Genomic DNA, 22,455 nt, shown 5'->3' on the forward strand with positions numbered 1-22,455 from the left:
TACGCAGACTCAGCATCTCCGAGAAGGATTTCGCTGGTAAGGTGATGCGGCAACGTGGAAGCTGTGGTTCTGGAAATTTTCTGCTCACCCTGTGAGTCTTCTGATTTGTTGGTGCTTCAGTTTTATAGAAGCACAAGTTATTTTACTCACAATGTCATGATTACTGTGAGTTTACCCAGTGCTCTGTCATCAGTCAGCTTTTCCAAGTACCACCTGGAAAAGTTGGCTTGGAGAAACAGATGGTGCCGCTTTCAAATGTCGATTTCTGAGCTTCGTTGCGTGAAACTCCGTTCTCAAAGCATATTTACTGCCATCCCTATGCCATTTTTTTAAATTTTGTGTTATATTGGCACAGTTTTGCATTAAAGCATAACTCATATTTGCTGTTTTGTTATATATTAATACATGCAAAAGATATTAAATAATGAAGGCTAGTAATAAACACCCGTGAATTCACCACACTGCAGAATCCTGCGTGTTCCTCCCTATGCCATCCCTGCTGACCTCCTTCCCCTACGTTACTGCTTCTCTTTAGAGCATATTCAGCTATCACACACATTCTATATATATGTGTGCAAAAATACGCTGTTTCGCCATTTGCAGTAGCATGGATGGACCTGGAGATTATCATACTAGGTGAAGTAAATCAGACACAGAAAGACAAATATCATGATATCGCTTATATGTGGAATCAAAAAAAGATACAAATGAACTTATGTACAAAACAGAAGCACAGAGAACGAATTTATGGTTACCAGGGGGGAAGGGTGGGGGGAGGGATAGATTGGGAATTTGGGATTGACATGTATACACTGCTGTATTTAAAATAGGGAATTCCCTGGGGGTCCAGTGGTTAGGACTCTGCGCTTTCATTGCCAAGGGCACAATGATCAGGGAATTAAGATCCCACAAGCTGCCAGAGGCGGCCACAAATAAACTAAAATAGATAACCAACAAGGACCTACTGTATAGCGTAGGAAACTCTGCTCAATACTCTGTAGTAACTTAAATGGGAAAAGAATTTAGGAAAAAGAATTTATACATGTATATGTATAATTGAATCACTTTGCTGTACACCTGAAACTAACACATTGTTCATCAACTATACTCCAATATAGAATAAAAATTTAAAAACAAACAAGAATAAATAAAAGGAAAAAATACGTTGTTTTGTTTTGCTCACTTACTAATTTTATAAAAGATGTGCTATATGTACGACTTCTGAGAATCTCTCTGATCCATACCAAACTCATTATGCTCAAAATACCCACCCATCCTCCCTATTTCCTCTGGGTTTTCCTGAAATCCTAAATCCAGCCAAGAATTTTGTAATTTGCATGAGGCAATAATAATTCCAGCATTAAATGACAAGTTCTCAGAAATCAAAATGTAAAACCACTTACAGAAGAATTGAAATTAAAAGCACGGTATGTTAGGACTTCCTACGTGGCTCAATGGTTAAGAATCTGGCTGCCAATTCAGGGGACATGGTTTCGAGCCCTGGGCCAGGAAGATCCCACATGCCACAGAGCAACTAAGCCTGAGCACCACAACCATTGAGCCTGTGCTCTCGAGCCCGTGACCCACAACAATTGAGCCCGTGAGCCACAACTACTGAAGCCCACGTGCCTAGAGCCTGTGTTCTGCAACAAGAGAAGCCACCGCAATAAGCCCTCTCAGCACAATGAAGAGTAGCCCCCTGCTCGCCACAACTAGAGAAAGCCTGCGCGCAACAATGAAGACCCAATGCAGCCAATAAATAAATGAACAAATTAAAAACAAAACAAAAAAACACACATCTAATATTTTAAAAATAAAATAAAAGCACAGTATGTTAGAGCAGAATCTAAAGTGAAACAGACCTGAATTCAAAGCCTAACTTCCCCAACTTAAATCCTGTATTACTTCAATTTGCATTAAATCTCTATAGATTTGACTTTGTGTAAAATAGAAACAATACCTACTTTGAAAGATGGTTATGCTTAGTACAGTGCCTGGTCCGCTTTGCTTTTTCTGGCTTCCACCTTCCCTTCTATCCAACATTCAGATACCAAGTGCTATTCTTTCTCCTTAATGCCTAGACAATGGCAGTCAACTCTTAACATCTCCCTGCCTTTGGTCTCTCCCACCAAATCTAACACACCACTAGCCAATGCTCCCTTCCTTGGACACATTAGTCAGCTGTCCAAAATGCTCACTGCCTTCCTATTCCCTCCTTTTCTTCAATGCCACAAGCTTCACGTGTGCAGCACATGCAACCAATAGTGTCCCACATTACCCTATATATATTCTCATCCAGGCAGCAATGGAAGAGGAAAATTAGAATCTCTTGAGGTGCTATAGACTGAATATTTGTGTCCCCCAAAGTTCGCAGGTTGGAAATACTAACCCCAGTATGATGGTATTTAGGGGTGGGGCCTTTGAGAAGTGGTTAGGTCATGAGGATGGAGTCCTCATAAATGAGATTAGTGCCCTTATAAAAGCATCCCCAGAGAGCTCCCCATCCCCTTTGGCCATGGGAGGATATAGCAACAAGATGCTGTCTATAAGCCAGGTAACAGGCTCTCACCAGGCACCAAATCTTCTGGAGACTTGATCTTGGACTTCCCAGCTTCCAGAACTGTGGAGAAATAAACTTCTGTTGTTTATAAGTCCCCCAGTCTATGGTATTCTGTTGTAATAGCCCAAACAAACTGAGACAGGAGGGTAGAAACATCTCTTTTAGTGGTTTCAATAGGCACCCTAAAAGGAATATGCATTTTCACCCTACCTGCACTGAGGGTGGTTGAGAAACATGACTTCAAAAATAGTCTCTTCACCCTCTTCCCCCAAATCTTCTGCTCCAATCAATTCTCCCACTTTTCCCCTTTGCAAGCCTTCAACCTCTTGTGAAAGATCTTCGCATTGTATTCCTTGTTCACAGCAATCCCCCTGCCTAGTATCTCTTCTCCTTCCGCTGCAATTTACAAATCCCTGTCCTTCTCACTAGTAGCAGCTCTCTTCCACCAAGAAACTTGCCCCAGCCCTGCCAGCCCTCAACCACCATTTCATTTCAAAATGTACAACACATTATTTCTGCAACCCATTTGCTACAAGACACTTGTTTTTTAAGTTTTTTTTCAGCCCCATTAGATGAATTTTCTTGAAGACAAGATCATAACTTTTTCTATTCTGCATTTCTATCACTTTTCAATAAATTTATGTTGAAAAAGTAAATAAATGAACAAATTAACAAGTTCTAAATAAATAAAAATTGAATAAAATGTAATTATCTGATATAATATTTGATGCAATGTTGCATGTTTTCAGATGTTTAAAATAATTTTGCACATTAATTCTATTAGAAGTGCTTATTATATATATTATAAAATGAAGACCTATTTGTAGTTCTCTTTATCCTTTTTTTGGTAAAATGAGATTTTTATAACTTGGATTATCTTGGATGAATAACATTGTATGGCACAATTATACTTTTTGCATTTCTTGTTAAACTACAAACTTTAGAAATATTGCATGTTCATCATAGTGTTCTGTACACAGATATCTTAATTGCACTACTTGCTTTCCTACTTTCTTTTCTGAACATAGTAAATAAAATATCACATAAAGTGGAACACCTGTTTCCTATTTCTATACCGGGTTTGTGGTTCCCTGAATGCTGCCTTCCAGAGACATATGATTCCATCAAAGTGCTATTTTTGTAGACCATTGATTTTCAAACTTAGATGGAGAACGCTTTCATTTAACAAGGTATTGTGCAGATACTTAATACATACAACAGAATCACTCTGGTTTGGGGAAAAAAAAACAGGAAAAATACAAACCCCAGTAACTCAGTGTTCTTGCCCCCAGGCTGTCGACTATCACCTCCAAGTCACCCCTGAAACACCTGGGTGAAGTACCTAGGACTACAGAGAGTCCCACCTGAAAATTTGCTCTGGGCTATATATACATATTTCAACTTTCTCCTAAACACAAAACAAATTTTTAAAAAGTCAGAAATATGTGAAATCTCAAAATTTATTTGTTTTCAATATATTTGATATATTTGCAGCCAAACTGCTGTGTAATCCATCACGCATACTGAATACTCTTCAACCTATTTATAAATGTCTATTAACATGCAGTATTTGCATATAACCCTAAATTCTTAAATCCCACTCCTAGTCTATTTTAAAAATAAAAACAAAGAATTTTTTTTAATTGAAGTGAAGAAAAACAATATCCACCTTTGGTAAGAATTTAGGGAAAGAGTAGAGTTGTCACATTTGTAAAGAGAATGAGGAGAGGCTACGTCTTACTCATATTCCCATCATCTCAGCCCTTTAGTAGCTGGTATAGCTTGGGCTGTCCGTCACTTAGAGTGTGATGTCACATAAAGCACACAGAGGAACCATTATTCTGTAGGGCCCATGGACAAGTGATCTCCAAAAGAGCTTCGTGGTGTTTAAGATGTAGGGACTGTGTCCAGAAAAATACAAATCCATTAGTTGTTATTTGCATTATCTGACTTCTATAAGTAGTGATGACCAAAACTATGCCTTTATAAATTAGGATAAATATCACATTTGGAAACTTACGAGTTCTTTCGATTGTTTCATTACAGTAAACACCTGGCAGAAGGGGGTAACCAAACATCAAAAGATACATCAGTTTAACTGACTCATTTGTAATCTTTTAATCAATTAAATGGTTCTTATCACCTGTTGGAAGTAAAAAGATAACATCAAAACTTACATAACTTTGGGAGGGAGGTATGAATAGGCAGATCATCGGGGATTTTTAGGGCAGTGAGATTATTCTGTATGATACGATAATGGTGGATACATGTCATTATAAATTTGTTCAAACCCACAGAATGTAAAACACCAAGAGTGAATCCAAACTAATGTAAACTATGGATTTTGGCTGATAATGATATGTCAGTGTAGTTTCACCACTTGTTACAAGTGTGCCATTGTTGATAAAGGAGGGAGATGATAAAGGAGGAGAGTAAGCATGTGTGGAGGCAGAAGGTTTACGGGAAATCTCTGTACCTGTGGTTCAGTTTTGCAATGAATGTAAAGCTGCTGTAAAAAAAAACATCTTTCAGGTGTTATAAATTACATTTTATAAATATAAATATGTTATAAATAAAATTTTATTTTCTGCTTCTATATTTGAACTGTCAGATAGGCTTAATCAGATGTTTGAAAGCCCCATGGAAGTTTTAGCAGGAAAAATGGACAACACTAAAAAAAAAAATAGGATCGACTTTGGGAGAAGCTTTGGGATTTTCCTTGAAATAAGCTACTGGGATACGGGAGAGCAGGAGCAGGGAAGGAGTATGATAGCTGAGGGTATCCTTTAAACAAGAAAAGCCGTAAGTTGATAATGGTTGATGGTTGATTGTTGTATTCTCTATAATTCTGTATATTTTGACACTTTCCCTAATTAAATTCTTTGTTTTAATCAATAAGCCTAAATTCTAGGGTGTTCAAAGGTCATAAATTCTCACCCAGCTGATGTGGAAAAATGAGTGAAAAATAAATGGAAAAATTAATATTTTCTTACTTGATAATATCTTCATTTAGAGAAGTAGCATTTTGTTGAGGTCAGGTGCAAATCTTGACTTTAAATACCTAACAGTTATATGACATTAAAATCTCTAGGACTTAGTTTTTTAATCTAAATAGTGGAAATAATAGTAGCTACAATGCATTGACATTCACCCAGTGATATACATTATATATAATATATATTTAATAACTGAAATTTATCCTAATGCTCTTATATGTCATTTAGCCTATACATAGCTTTTAATAAACTAATTTGGCTTCTTCCCCCATTAATTCACCAAACAGCTCTTGCCAAGGTCACCAAAGACCTCCATAAGGCTAAATTCGAGATATTTTCAGTTCTCATCTTACATAACTTTTAGTAGTATTAGTTCACGGTAAATTCTCTTTGAAATTCTCCCTAATTTCTTTTGGTTTCCCTCCTACCTCTCTGACCATGTGGCTAAGTTTCTTTTCTTGGCTCATCCTCCCCTATCTAGCCTAGAAATGTTGTTCCCAAAGGCTCAATCTTACTATCTGTTCTTACTCTAAAGTCTTTCTCTGTATGATGGCATTCACACCCATCACCCTAATGATGCTCAGTTCATACCACTAAGCCAAATCATTCTCTGACGTCCAAATTTATATATCCAATTGCCTATGGGACATCTCCACTTGGATATCTCAAAGGTACCTCCAAATCAAATATAAAAAGCCAACCTTGTGGTCTTTTATGTAAAACCTGAGTATTTATCTCAGAGAATGGCACCCCTAGCTATCTAGTCCTTAAAGAGTGAAATCTTGAAATGGTCTTTAAAACCTCCTTTCAAGACTAATTCATTCCTTTGAATTCTACCTCTTAAATACCTTTCAAGTGCATCCACTTCTTCCCATTGTTACTGCTTTAACCAAATCCCAGCTTTACCAGCTGATACCCGGATTTAGCTTCCTGGTTAGTCATACTCCCCCTCCCTAATCCACACTCCACAGCATAGCTAGAGTGATCCTTTAAAAGTAACATTCTGAGCAAATTGCTCTCCTGCTTAAAATTTTTCCATTTCTTCCACTGCTCTAAAAGACCAGAATCCTGAAGCTACCCATAAGCCTTTGCTTGCTCTGGCCTAATCACTCAGTCTCACCTGACACCATGTCATATTCTCTTGTTCACTGCCCCAGCATCTCAGCCTTCTTCCCATTATTCCAATGTGTCAGGCTCTTTCCCACTCCTGAGTCTTCACATATGTTCTTCCCTTAGTTCTGGAAGATCTTCAGCAACCCACTCAACTGAGCTTAGTTAACTCCTACTTGTCTTTCAGCACTGATCTCAAATAACTGCTCAAAAGTCAGGAAAGCTTTCCCTTATAACTAGACAAGGTTACGATTTGAATTATATACTTCTGTAATTTTAAAGTTATTATCTGTCCTCCCAGCTATGTTGTAAGCTTCATGAAGTGAGGTACTTGGAGGTTTTTGTAAGGTTTTTATTAAACTTTGTTATTTTGAGATATCTGTAGATTCACAAGAAGTAAAAAATAATGCAGAGAGATGCTATATACCCTTTACCTGGTTTTCCCCAAATGGTAACATCTTGCCAAACTATAGTACAATGTCACAACCAGCATACTGAATATTGATACATCAAGATACAGGATATTTTTATATTCACAAGGGTCTCTCCTGTTGCCTTTTTATAACCACACCCACTTCCCCTCTGTTGCACACCTTCTTAACCCCTGACAACCACTAATCTCTTCTCCATTTCTATAATTTTGTAGATATATATGTAATACAACATAGAATGTTGTATTAATGGAATAACACAATGTTAATATTTGGGGATTGGCTTTTTCACTCAGCACAATTTTTTGGAGATTCATCCAGGCTTTTTCAGGTATCAATAGTTCATTCCTTTTTATTGCTGAGTAATAAATATTCCATGGTATGGGTGCACCACAGTTTGGTTAAACATACATCCATGGAAGGACATCTGGGTTGTTTCCAGTTTGGGATACTACAAATAAAACTGCTATAAATATTCATTCACAGGTTTTTGTATCAATATACATCATCATTTTCCTGGGGAAAAATGCACAGGATTTGCAGTTACTTCATTGCATGGTTACTTTTTAAAGAAACTGCCAAACTGTTTTCCAGAGTGTCTGCACCATTTTAAAATCCCACCAGCAACATATAAATGATTCAGTTTCTCCACGTCCCTACCAACACTTGGTGTGGTCACCATTTTTCATTTTAACCATTCCGATAGGTGTGTAGTGATATCTGATCATGATTTTAACTTGCACTTCCCTGACGGCTAATGATGTTGAACATCTTATCCTGTGGTTATTTGCCACATGTGTATCCTTTTCTGTAAAATATCTCTTCATGTCTTTTGTCCATTTTCTAATTAGATGGATTTTTTACTATTGAGTTTTGAGAAGTTTTTAATATGCTCTATATACTAGTCTTTTGCTTGGATATGTGGTCTGAAAATATTTTCTTCCACTCAGTAGCTTATCTTTTCATCTTCTTAACAAGAGCTTTCATAGAGCAGAATTTTTAATTTTGACTAAGTCCAGTTTATAAACGTTTCCTTTTATGGACCATGAGTTTAGTGTGAAGTCTAAGAACTTTTTGCCTGGCCCTGGAGTCCAAACGTGTTTTTCTATTTTTTGCTAGATGTTTAATAGCTTTACATTTAAGTGTACACTCCATTTTGAGTTCATTTTTGTTGAAGGTATGAGATTACATCAAGGTTCTTTTTTTTTTCCCCTACAGAAATCCAGATGTCCAATTGCCCCAGCACTATTTGTTGAAAAGGCTATCTTTCCTCCATTGAATTGCTTTTGAACTTGTGTTAAAAATTGGAGTGTTTGCATAAGTCTAGCACTGGGTCCTCCGTTCTGTTCCATTGATCAATGTGTCTATCTCCCCGCCAATATTACACAATCTTGATCACTGTACCTATATGTCTTTTCACTATACCATAAGTACTATTATAGCAGTACTTTATGGAAAGTGTACTATATTCTTTTTCAAAATTGTTGTAGCTATTCTTTTGTGTGTGTGTGTGTGCTGGATTTTCTTTGGGTGATTTTTTTTGGGGGGGGGTTTTACAAGATTGTAGCTATTCTTGTTCTTTGCCTTTCCATATACATTTTAGAATAATCTTATCTATATCTATAAAAATTCTTGCTGGAATTTTGATAGGAATTGCATTAAACTTGTATATTACCCTGGGGAGAACTGACATCCTTACTATGGGGAGTCTTCAATTCATGAAGACAATATATTTCTCCATTTATTTAGATCTTTGATTTCTTTCATCAGTATTCTATAGTTTTGGTGTATAAGTCCTATACATGTTTTGTTACATTTACATCTAAATGTTTCTCCTCTCTCTCCCTCTCTCTCTCCCTCCCACCCTTGAGTAATTGTAACCAATACTGTATTTTTAATTTTGGTGACCAAGTGTTCATTGCTAGTATGTAGAAAAATAATTGACTTTACTATATATGTCTGGTATCCTGCAACCCTCCTGAACTCACTTATTAGTTATAGATTTTTGTAGATTCCTAGGAACTTTCTATGTAGACAACAGTGCTATCTGCAAAAGGAACTTTTATTTCTTCCTCTCTGATCTGTATAACTTTAATTTCCTTTTCTTGATTTATTGCTCTGGCTAGAAATTGCAGCAATATGTTGAAAAAGTGGTGAGAATGCACATCCTTGCCTTGCTACCAATCTTAGCAGGAAAGCATTCAGTCTTTCACATTAAATATAATGTCAGCCATACTTTTTTTTTTATAGCTGCTCTTTATCAAGTTGAGAATGTTTTCTCTTTTTCTTATTTTTCTGGGAGTATGCTAAATGGGTGTTAAAGTTTGTCATCATTTACCATTTCAAATGAAGTATAGAAATCTTTATGCCTTGGCTCAACATGTGAAAATAAATCAGTGAAGTCCACCATTTTATTAGGCAAAAGTAGCTAATATTACCCTCACCTGTTTATAATATAATTGTTTTAAATTGTTTTCCTACATACATTTAGAAGCATATCAGATTTTGATTTGTTTGTCTTTGACCATGAAATACAATGTAGATACTCAAGAGGAGAAGAAAAGTTTATTGTATTCATTCATATTTTTATCATATTCTTTTTTCCTGAGGTTCCTTCTTTTATCATTTTGTTTCTCTTTAGAGAACTTCTTTTAAGCCGATCTTTTAGGGTAGCTCAGCTGGCCAAAAATTAGTTTTCCTTCATCTGAAAATGTCTTGATTGTCTCTTAATTCCAAGAGGATATTTTTAGTGGGTATGGGATCTGAGGTTGACAGTTCTTTTCTTTCAGCTTTTGAAAAATATGATGCCATGTCTTTTTTTTTAATTAATTTGTTTTTTTGTTTATTGGCTGCATTGGGTCTTCGTTGCTGCGTGCAGGCTTTCTATAGTTGTGGAGAGGGGGGCTGCTTTTCCTTGCAGTGCATGGGCTTCTCAGTGCCATGGCTTCTCTTGTTGTGGAGCACAGGCTTCAGTAGTTGCGGCACATAGGCTCAATAGTTGTGGCCCACAGGCTAAGTTGCTCTGCGGCATGTGGGATCTTCCCTGACTGGGGATTGAACCCTTGTCCCCTGCATTGGCAGGAGGATTCTTAACCACTGCACCACCAGGGAAGTCCTAAAAGACCTTTATTCTTTACAAACATTAATCAAGCTGATATTTAAGGAAACAATTATATTCTTTTCTGTTCTGTCAAGGTATAGACTCCTTGGATGACTGTATCTGTATGGGTAAACTGTTAACTGGCTTCACAAGCAAGCTGAAAGAATTAGCAATAGAATGTTTATAAATTTTGTTTGTTTCTTTGAAAGATGTTGCAATTATTATTATAATAGGATTAATTTGCAAATATTGAAGAAGTTATAGTGATAGCACCTAGCTTAATTATAGGCACTCAATTTAAATGAAAATTGAAGTAGATTTCCAAATGATGAGTACCTTAGGAACAAAATTTTCTCACTATATAGTCCGTATCCTTAGAGTAGGTTAAGCACTTATTTGTATCTCAAGAACTTTTTATTATAGTAAGTACTAATATATTCTACAATTCTCATTAACTCCAGACAAAAAAAGCATTCATTAAAACTTTACTTGATGACTTCCCTGGTGGTGCAGTGGTTAAGAATCCTCCTGCCAAGGCAGGGTACATGGGTTCAATCCCTGGTCCGGGAGGATCCCACATGCTGCACAGCAACTAAGCCTGTGTGCCACAACTAATGAGCCTTTGCTCTAGAGCCTGCGAGCCACAACTACTGAGCCTGTGTGCCATAACTATTGAGCCTGTGTGCCGCAACTATGGAAGCCCATGCACCTAGAGCCTGTGCTCCACAAGAGAAGCCACCGCCATGAGAAGCCTGTACCGCAATGAAGTGTAGCCTCTGCTCACCACAACTAGAGAAAACCTGTGTGTAGCAATGAAGACCCAATGCAGCCATAAATAAATTAATTAATTAAATAATAATTTTTTTAAAAAAAGGATAAAGGTCTTTGGGGACTTCCTTGGCGGTCCAGTGGTTAAGACTCTGTGCTTCCAGTGCAGGGCACGTGGGTTCGATCCCCAGTCATCCCTGTGGCGTGGCCAAAAAGAAAAAAACATTAAAGAATAAATGTCTTTTGAAAATCACTTATAAAACACATTCACCACCTATAAAAGAATGTGTGTGTGTGTGTGTGTAGCTTGATCACAACTTAAAAAAAAAATAGGCTGAACATTGGGGAAGGAAGTTTTTTAAAATATGATTACAGGGCTCTTTACTATAACAGAAAGAATATACAATTGGTATCTGTAGACAGCTTTTTTTCCTTAAATTTATTTATTATTTTTTTTGGGGGGGTACACCAAGTTCAATCATCTGTTTTTATACACATCTCCCCGTGTAGACAGCTTTTTTTCTAGTGAACACTAGGAAATTGTTTTCTTTAAATTTTGGTCTTTATTGTTAATTAATGTTATCATTGTAGGTAGATGCTGATGAGGAGGAGTTTTTGTATTTCTTAAGGCTGCTATTTACTTCAGTAGGACCAGGAGCAGTTGTGTTAAAAGATCCTTAGAAAATTCTGCCCTTGGTCATTTGCCCACCTCCCCTAAGATAAGAAAGACCTCCATGGTTCAGACATTTTAAAACAGGGGAAAATCTAACTAAGAGAAGGCTGAGGGAGCAGTGTAGATATGTCTGGTTATTACATAGTGATGTGACTTTAAATGGAAGCTCCATGGGGGCAGGGATTTGTTTTACTTATCATTATATCTCCAGCAACTATCAGTGTCTGACATGTAGTAGATGATCAATAAATAGTTGTCAATAAATAGCATAAAAAAATAAGAGTCTGCAGGGGAGCCCCTGAATGTGAAAAAAATTCTTTTTATGAGTTGAAGAAATCCTGAAAAAAACTGCTAATGATATCCCCAAAGCAAGATCAGTCATATTTAAGACATGCTGTGAGCGTGTCATAAAACTAAAGATAGGCAGTTACTATACCAGATTTTTTAAAGGGGAAGGGGGAACGCTATAAATTATACACAGCAAGATGTATGTCAATCCTGGGGAAAATATAAGGAAGTTTTTGTTTGTGAGAACTTATAAAAGCATGCATTTGCTTTTATAAAAGGTATATATGAACAAATCTCTAGTGGTGAGACATTAGCTGTTTTCATTTACCCCCCAGAGTTCATGAAGTTGCATTAGCAGTAATTACAACAATTATTAAGTAGATTTACAAATTTAGTAGAAGAACTGAACTGTGGATAGATGAGAGTGGGAACTCCCTGCAAGCAATGAAAGCAATTTCCTCTCCTGCTGGTATGATATATGAAAGGAAGCAGTGGGTGTAAACATAAGAGCAATAGCAAATTTGCACTATTTGTGTGCTTTTTTTTTAACTTTAAAGAATTCATCACTCTGTAGACAAGAAGCATTAACAAAATCAGGTCATTGTCTTTATACTCTTACAGTGAACACTTTATATTGATAGAATTAGACTCTTAAAAAATATTCCTACAACATTGCCATTTGAGCTTTTATTATCATAATCTGCATGGTTGTAACAAAGCTTGACCTGCTATCAGAAACACTCCACAAGGACAATTATTAAAATAATTGACTGTAAATTATTGGCTAGACAGTCTGGGTCCACCAGGAGAGGTAAACCACACAATAATTTGGGCCAGGAAAGTTTAATATGAAAGTTTATTAACCATAATAGGATTGGAGTAATGAGGGACTGGTTAGAAAGGAGGAAGTAAAGAGCTGTAAACAATACAGCAATAGCAGATATAAAGAGCAGCCTGGGCATGAGTGTTCAAGAAAGAAGACTCCTAGGGTTGAAATTTGGATCTTGTTGCAGAGTGAAGCTATGGCTCACTGAACGGCAGAGATATGGAAGAACTTGCTGGAAATCCACCCTCTAGGATGCCAGGCAAAGCTGTTGACAGGGAGGTGTCTCACCACAGGCACTCTGCTATCAAACCAGGACATTATCCAGGAAAGCTGCTGCCACGGGGTGCTATAGGAGTCAAGTGCTGAAGAAGCCTGGCTCCCAGGACTAGATGATGGAGAAGCTGTGAGTGCTGTAGGAGGCTGTCTGAAATGCAGGAGCTGCCTTGAAGGCACACCAAGCTGGACAGAAATGCTCCTTCCTCCCGAAAGGGCTCTCCAACACACAGAGCCTCTACTGACAAAGCTCAACATCACACCAGCTGTCAAAGGAAAGATATTTAAATGACCCATCTTCCTTTTTGTAGACACAATGAAGAGTGGACTTGGAGCTGAGACAATAAAGGGATAATCAGCACATAAGCCATTATTCTTTTATATCTTGAGTGAAAGCAAAATACCATATACTGAATACTCTTGCTGTTTGATCAGTTTTTAAATTTCTAAATAATTTTACTAGAAAATTATTCAGAGGGACCTTCCTGGTGGTCCAGTGGTTAGGACTTTGCACTTCCACTGCAGTGGGCATGGGTTTGATCCCTAGTTGGGGAACTAAGATCCCGCAAGCTAGGCAGTGCAGCAAAAAAAAAAAAGGAAAAAGCAAAGGAAAGGAAAGGAAAGAAAGGAGGAAAGAAAGAAAGAAGGAAAGAAAGAAAAAAGAAGGAAAGAAAGAAAAGTATTCAGAAATTAAAAAGGGCACTCGTGTTTTCTGTTGCATAGGGGCCTATGTAGATCTGTTTCGGACCTAATATTCCCTGCTGTCACCCTCACGCACTGTCAGACATGGGTGCAGATGAACACCGTTGTTCACTCGCCAGTGCAGGAACTGTGATCTGCAGTAGGTATCATTAAGCTGGCACAACAACACGCATAAATTTTTTTTTCCTTCCTTCCCGGCTCCCTTCCTTCTAACAAGCAATTCTGAATGCCTGATATGGGGTACACTCTAGTGCAGATAAACAACATAGTGAAATCTCTGCCCTCATGGGGAGCCGAAGTTTTGATGGGAAAAACAAAATAAATAACTAAAATATAAATAATTTTGGTGATAATTAGGGATATGCAGTAAATAAAACAGGAAAGGTAGATATAAGTATTAGGGATGGAAGCAACTTGAAATAAGGTGGTCAGGGAAGGCTTTACTAAGACAGTAAATCTCAGTTTAATCTCAGAGTAATTCAGCATCTTCTCTTGACTTAAAGTACTAGGATATTCTATTGAATTTTCACTGCCAATTTATCCAGAGTAATGCCAATTATAAGATCTGATTATAGCTTTTCAATTCTTGAGGTGGCTGGAGGATCAAACTCCACAGACCTTAAACTAATTTATACTCCAAAATATATAATTTTGTGCTTTGCCAACAGATTTTTTTTAATCCAGAATTTGACAGCAAATAAGTGGTAAATCTTTTAAAACAAATAACCTCAAAGAAATAAAGATATTAATGGGAGAAAGTCAATTTATTATTTTTGTTAAAGTATATCAATACCTAGAAACAATAAAGGGCTCGTTATAAATATGGATACAAAACAGTAAGTCAAAGTTTCACCTGAAGTAGAAAAGTTTAACTATAAGGTTTTTTTAAAAGTATATCAATGGAAACAAACCATAAATGTGTTAATTGTAAATGCCACTGTATGTATTCTAAGAATATAAAACTTTAAAATCTTCTGGTTTAAATTCTTAAAATAACTACAGGGCAACTAAATGTGTTCAGGATGCTTTAGGCAGAAAAATCAATGATTTAGAATCACCTGGCAAAGTCAAATGATTCATTGTGCTACATTTCTGGTTTGTTTTTTTAAATGTATTGTGGTTTTGCTTATAATGGTGTTAATTCATTGAGTTAATTCACAGGGTAAGGTTTTAAGACAATACTCTGATTTATACTTGTTACACTGCAAAATCTTTGGAGAAATTACCTCTGAGGGGAACTTTCTAAAATAAGAATGTCTATTTTAAAATAGAGGCAAAAAGTCCTTGAAATACTTTTTCCACTCCCTCAAAACAAATGTATATTTGAGATCCATTTATAATATGTGAGACGGAGAATCATGATAAAGTTCCTTTTCATAAATAACTTGGTATGACAGAGTGACATATCGCTGAGAAGCCCAATAAACACATGACATGTATGACCCATCGCTGCCTTACGTGGCACCCCTAATTTAAAAGACTGAATTACCTTTACTGATTTATTTTAGATACAGCAAACTACTAGCATTTGAGAGAAAACAAAATTGATGCTCAAAGCACTTCTGTAGATGATACAGAAGGTACATGTATGTACTGTAACCAGATCACTACAGGCAACAACTACGCATAGCAACTACAGACAAAAATACATTATCCATAAGGAATAAGTTCTATTTTAGTCTTCATATTCACAACATTTAATGGCTGATAACTAAATAGCAAAGGAAACAAAGGAAAATTTATTTAAATAAATGCTTTCATGTGAATGGAAAAAGTTCACCCAGCAAACCCTCAGCAATACTGACCACAAAGACACATAGGAAAATGCTTGCTCTCTATAATGTGTATTTAAGAAGAGTTCAGGACTTTCTTAATAAAATCTAGAAAGCAATGATATTTTCTAAGTCATGAAAGTCTACTTGAAAGCTATTAAATAAATTGTACCTTAATTATAATTAATTTTAAGTACCTTTTATTCTGAATAATTCAAAGAATATCTTTAAGCAAATTCATAATGTACAGAGTTCAACCTTGCCAATACAGAGACTTAATTTAAAAAAGAAACTAATCAAAGCCTCTGGCCAGAAATAAAATTATAAATAATTTTTGGCTTTCTAAAAATGTAAAATTTCTTACAAAGCCATAATTGTTCTTTACTTAAAAATATGTTCCCTAGTAAAATACCAAACTAGAAAACAGATCGTTAATCAAACCATATTTTAAAAATGATTTTTCAGTGAAACACTTTCCCATAGATCCAAGGAGATCAGAAAATTATGACATCAGACCCAAAAACAGAATGCCAGGGACCCAGAATAAAAAGCACACAATGTAAAAGATTAGATCACCTAATAAAAGAACCATAAAATCACAATAAAGCAAGAGAGAATAGCTATATAAAAAACTTTAAAAAATGAACACAGGGAATGAAATTAAATTAAAAAAATAAAATGAAAAGTGGGTACATTTTCATAAAAGGACATAATTTTGTGAATATTGTAACCACTACATAAATATTGTATAACACTTCAGATTTTGGTTACCTCTTTTGGGAGGTTTAAGGTATTGTTTTTTAATCTTAAATTCTTCACAAAGAAATTTACCTCCCTCTGAAATAAGTCAAGTAGCACTCAAGTTTTTTCCTTCATGTAAACAGTTGCTAGAATAGAAAACTACCAAAAGTTTTAACCAACTAATTTAATCTTTCATGTTTTAATATAGATTTTAAATTTAAACCTTTTCTTTCTGCAGAAATCACTATTGGTAACACATTGTTATTTTCCCTCAGCAAATCAAAGAAGCATTTAATTACACATTATAATATTAAAGAAAACATGATATAATTAAAAATTTTACTTATGCCCTAACTTAGGACCATCAGTTGACCTCTATTTCCACTTGAGAAAAGCATGAGAAAAGGAAGTTTCTACTAGTTTACTCTCAAAAAGGGGAAAGGTGGCTCTAGAGACCAACTCAGAAATTACAGTTGTCCATCATCGGCTAGAATGTAACTCAGGAACTGTTGTTTCTTCTAATTCCTGTATTTTGTCACACTTATTGCTTTCTTTGCCCACTTGATACCTACGAAGCTGCTCCATAAAGCCAGCATTTGGACATATGGAAGGCCTTGCATTTTTCACCAAAGAAAAGGCACTGGTAAATGAGATTTCTTCAGAATTCATTAGGAAGCCTATTACAATTGCAGCAGCCCTGGAAACTCCTGCATTACAATGAACAAGAACCACTCCATCCTGTAATAAAACCAAACAAAAATCTTCATTATTCATTTAAGAAAGTTTATACTACAATCTTATACTACTTAAAATTATAAAATAAAAATATTCACTTTATCAATTTATTTGATTCAATTTATTCAAATATCAAAATACAATTCATTGTAGGGCTTGAATGGGAAAAGTCAATCAATTAATGAACACCTTCTCTTCCCACCTCCCAAGACTGAAATGCTTTGATGATGTATTTGGAATTCTGAAACTATATTTTATTAAACTGAAGTAATCTAGTAAAGTACACATAAAAGCCTAGTAACTTAGCAGCCAAGGGTCTATAAATAAAAGAAAAATCACAGGAAATATATGTGGAAATATAAATAAAACCATAATCATAAACTAAACAGAAAGTTCGAGGCATTCTAGGTACACATAGTGCTCCCATAAAGAAACTAGTACCACTGGCTTAGAAATCTATGTGTAAAACGGTAAGCAAAGAAAAAATGTTCTTCCCTTGGATATATTTTACTCTGGAGGGAAGTGACTTAAAAAATAAACTTCTGAGGTAGTAAAATGATGACACAAATAGCTCATGACAATGTGAAGTAGAAAAGGTAATTAGACACCAGCATGAGGTCAATAAATGAAAAACGTTTCGGGTAACTTGCAAATGATACTTTAGAAGGGAAAAGGGACACAGTGCAAGACCAATGCTGATGGGGGTAATACTGCATTAATAATGAACGTGATAGATCTGATGGATCAGCACTGACACAGGCTAGCTTATCTCGGGCGTTTAAAAAGTTAATGACCTAAAGGAAATGCAGTGAACGGTGAGCACACCCTACAGAACCAGACATTTTAGTTACTTCATTTCTTGATTCTTCTTTTCTTATAACACAAGAAAGGTGGGAATGGGGAAAGGGGAAAAAAAAACCTTACAACTGAAAACTCTCTGCCCAAAGCACACATTAACAATGCTATGTTTATGGTTTATTGGATTATTTTACTTTTACAAGGCAGTTTTCTTAGACGCATAAATCTGTTGCAAAATTCCTTTCCTAGGTCTATTATAACAAATTTGCAAATGTGTATCATTTCAAGAAAGACAGATGATTCACAAGAAAATCAGTTAATATTTTGAAACTCCTCATATCAAAAACACAATTTCAATTGTTTATATATATATATATTTATATATTTCAGAGTCATTTCCAGATACTCTTACTGTTCAAGAAAAGCAAACCACAAATATTTGCTATAATATACAGAACCCTTCTCACTTTGTACAATGGCTTTTTTTATGAGATTTAAGACATTTTAAAATCATATTACATTAACCAATGAAATCTATTAATGAACTGCTTTTAACTCAAAACAAATTAGATATTCCTAAGAAACTTGGAATCATAAACTTAATAAGAGATACTCTCATGTCATTTTTAATGTTTCCTGACTGTATACTAGTTATCTCTCTTTTATGATCCATACATAATGCTTTTGAAAATGAAACTAGCTTTATTTTCAGCCTTATACACTGTGCAATCAGTTTTAGCTAATGTTTAATAATGTTAGTATTTTCTTCCCTCTTACATTCTTTATGCAACAGCTGCTTTCCTGTTAGTTTCTACAGCCTTTGAATTTACCTATTTACCTTTTATTATTCCTTGGGTATCACATTGCCCTTGGAAGTATTTTCAAAGAAACTACTGGCTTCATATCCCCTTTCCAGAACTCAAAGTACTGACAAATAATTTATAAAGCGATTTTTTCTTTTGCACTTGCTGTTGTCCTCTAATCGAAAGGCCTTTGCTCCTCTCTTGGTCCAGCTAACTCTGGCTTCTGTTCTAAGGAGCCTGCTTCTCTCTGTGTGAGAGAAGGGCAGGAGGAATATCTAAGCCATCTTTGCATGCCTAATACTTGGTACAATTTTTGGCACATAGTAGGTATTCCATAAATATCTGTTAAGCAAATTAATTTTGTTCTGCATTTCTGAGAAAACATTCTCTTAAAAAATCGAATCACCATTTTGCTATGGGCAGAGAGGAATTATGTTATAGTATTTCCATTTTATGCAGCTTGCTCTGTTCCCGTGTTGTTATGAATGGCCTTTCAATTAGATGGCCAGTTCCTTAAGGGCAGCAATATACAACCCTTGTACCTTCTCAGAGTAATTATTTCAAATTTTTTGACAGATGAACTGAGTTAAGTTCAGGTCTTTTTTTTTTAATGAGTCTTTTGATATATAGAAAAATAAGTGACAATACTAACAGTGGGTGATCTTAATTTTTACTTATCTATGTTTTCCAATTTTTCTACAATGTTATAAATTATTTACATGTTTTTAAAATCACATCTAACCAATAATAAACATGGAATATCAAATACACTTTTTCATACTAACAAACAAAACCTCTCACACATAAAAAAACAGGGGTCAAGTAAATATTCCTAAAAGAACTCTTGAGGCTATGGAGACTACTTCCCTCTCGTGTATTTCTGTCCCTTTGGGAATAAACCTGAGAAATAATGCATTAGGCAGAGACAGAGGAAGGACAGAGAAACAAAACAGGATTTTATAAGTACAGGGAAATGGGGAAAGACATGGGAAAATGGAAGACATTCCATTTGGCAACTGTATGTAAAAAGATGAAAAAACAAACTAGAGCTTGAAATATGCGATTCACTGAGTACTCATATTTAATAATGCTTGCATACACAATAGGTAAAATCATGAAGAGATCTCTTCTAGGAAAAAATGAAGAAAACTCAAGAATTCTGTTGCTAAAACTAAACATGTATTAATCTAAACAATAAAGAGTTTTTAGGGTAAGGAAATATTGGCTAAGCCTAAGATTCCAGTAAAAAACATAAGGCTTGTAGCAGAAAATTTTATGCACCTCTTCAGATTCCCTTGGTGCCAGCATCTCACGGACCCTCAGCTCGCTCCACCTCAGCTGCCATTTGTGTGGCTGACTGCTTCCTTTAAGCCTACTGAGTTTTGCTTGCCTAAGAATGCCTGGCTTGTCCCCATGGCAGTCTCTGCATAGAAAGGTACACCCTGAGTTCTGGATTCTCTTGCTGCTTCTGAACTTAGATGGCAAGTCACACCACAGGGCACTGGGTTTGGCTTCAAGGTGGCTGCTGAAGGAGTGGGGTGCTACAACCTGGAATTGTGGGGTTAGTTACCACTCCATAGGCAAACTTTGACTAATGGGAAACAGGAGCTGACAGAGAGCCAGGAGGATAAATTCTCTCTCTTCCCTCCCTCCCTCCCAAAATCTGTTCTGAGGTGCAGTTTCTTTGGATTCCCAGCCCAGGGATGTCTTGGGTACCACTCTGCTGAGCAGCCAGCTATTTCGCTGTCAGCTCATTGTGAAGTTGTGCTCAGTAGGGTAAACGCATCATCTTCTCACTCTCACTGACCAGGGATGGCACCTCTCAAATGAAGCATCAGCTCTCAATCCTTGCCTCAGGTTCTGTTTTTTTTTTTGAAACTCAAACTAAGGACCATTTTAATTAACTGTTACCCCTTTCACTTTTTACTTGCAACATGTACATACCTTCTAATATGAATATGAATGTGGATGATGTCTACATTTTTCCTTTACCATCTAATGCATATTCTACATCTCCTTAGAAATGCAGCTAATACAGAAACATTATCACTTTTATTTCTAACACTATTAGCTGGCACACTGGAATGTGACAATCTAGAGTCTGTAAAATTCTTCACAAGAGAACAGATTGGCCAATACTAGGCTTTGAATTAGAAAACCTCTTCCTTTTCTTTCATCCAAATATCTGCTATTAAATAAGGCTGAATAGTTTTATATTTTTCCAGTAATCTAGAGGAAGGTATCTAGAACAGTGCTGGGCATATAAGACACTCAATAAATATTACTAAATGAAAGGAAGGAAGGGAGAAGGAGGGAGAGAGGGAAAGAGATAAGGTAGAAGGGAGATCATTAGAATTTAATTAAGTTGGATTCTAATATTAACTGTCATTTTCAGGTGCTCCAGGACAGTTAAACTTTTCTCTGTAAGTGCTTCTACATTCCCATCTATTTATCTCACATAAATTCTGTAAGAATTATGTAGTGACTAAAAATGATGTTATTTCAAGGTATAATTATTGGTAACAGCCAACCTAGAAGCCCTGCCTATCAGAGTGTTGACTTGGATCCAATACCAAGATTGAAGTATTGTATTTTCTGTTGGTCTTTTTAAGTCAGAGAACCAAAGGACAGCTTCTGATCAGCATTTTCATACAATCTCAGTAATACTAATCTTCATAAATACACTAAGACTAGAGCAGCTTCTATCCCATAGTCCACCTGATTACCTTGCAAAGAGGTCAGAGTGCAGGTGGTTAGAAACCACCTAAGTATTGTGTTGGCCAAAAAGTTCGTTCAGGTTTTTCCATAACATCATACAAAAACCCGAACAAACTTTTTGGCCAAACCAATACCTATATACACAGGAAAATTCAGTAGGTAGAACATTTTAAATCCTAACATTTCTCAGAGAGGCATAGGAAGATGAGAAATTAAAGTTAAAAGTAAATATCTCACTGAAAAAAGAGCAACTGGAAGACTAAATAGTTGTAGGAATTAATGAAATACCGTTGAAGGGGAAATTTCATAATGATTCTCCACATATTCATTAAAGAAAGAATAGATATTGGATAATGGACCCATATTTTTAAGTTTCTGCTTTTGAAAAACAGTGGATCAAAACAAAACTTACCTTCATTTTTGCTTGTTCAATAAATTCAAAACATTCTGGAAAATAAGACAGTATATTGGTCTCAGGTAGATCCAATATAGAAATACTCTTATATATAAAGTCACTGAGGAAAGCATTTTCAACTCCACATGCAACATTGAGAATATGAGTCACCTTAAAGAGAAAAAACAAGATGATTTTTTTAAATTCTCAGGAATTAGGTTAATTAAACAGAGACTGAGATGTTGAGATCTGTAACAAGAATAAAGAACTTAAGCATGAGTCACCTAATAACACTTCCTTCAGGAAGCCTGTTCTGACTGCCTGATCCCTTACCAGAGTGCTATTTCTATACACCCCCATAGCACCCTCTTCTGGCCCTATTATAGCCCTTACCACTGAGAGGTTGTTTGTCTCCCCCACTGTACTAGAAACTCCATGAGGGCAGGGACCATGTTTCTCTTACTTACTATCATAAGTAAGCATTGTGAGTGAGCAGTGACCTTAGCACAGAAAATACTTAAAAATTTATTGAATAAATCACTTCATGTCCATATAAAAAACTTAAGGGAAGTGCATCAGTAGCACACAACTTCCCTTTCAATAATTATTTCCCCATTTTCCTTCCGTATTCTTCGTAACCACAACGGTTCTCAAGTGTGGCTGCACATCAGAACCACTCGGTAAGCTTTTTAAAAATATCAATTCCACAGGGTCTCAAACCCAGAAATTCTGATGAATTAATCTGGCTGAAAGGTGGGATGGTCATG

At 35.9% G+C, this 22,455-nt stretch overlaps 1 protein-coding gene across 4 annotated transcripts in view; it reads right to left on the minus strand.

Moving 5' to 3' along the window:
- Positions 1-10,050: 10,050 nt before the first annotated feature.
- DUSP19 (dual specificity phosphatase 19) overlaps positions 10,051-22,455 on the minus strand; it is a 29,822-nt gene continuing 17,417 nt past the window's right edge. Inside the window, exons 3-5 of one of the 4 annotated variants that reach the window (XM_057747046.1) lie at positions 21,707-21,859; positions 16,813-16,978; positions 10,051-11,162 (exon numbers count right to left, since the gene is read on the minus strand). In XM_057747046.1, the coding sequence (XP_057603029.1) occupies positions 11,110-11,162; positions 16,813-16,978; positions 21,707-21,859 (372 nt within the window). In that variant the 3' untranslated portion in view covers positions 10,051-11,109. Of the gene's footprint in view, positions 11,163-11,388; positions 16,979-21,706; positions 21,860-22,455 lie in introns of those variants that run through there. The other 3 variants (XM_057747045.1, XM_057747049.1, XM_057747048.1) reach the window with 3 other exon arrangements.

This window comes from Hippopotamus amphibius, chromosome 8 (assembly GCF_030028045.1).
Source record: "Hippopotamus amphibius kiboko isolate mHipAmp2 chromosome 8, mHipAmp2.hap2, whole genome shotgun sequence".
NCBI classification, from domain to species: domain Eukaryota; kingdom Metazoa; phylum Chordata; class Mammalia; order Artiodactyla; family Hippopotamidae; genus Hippopotamus; species Hippopotamus amphibius.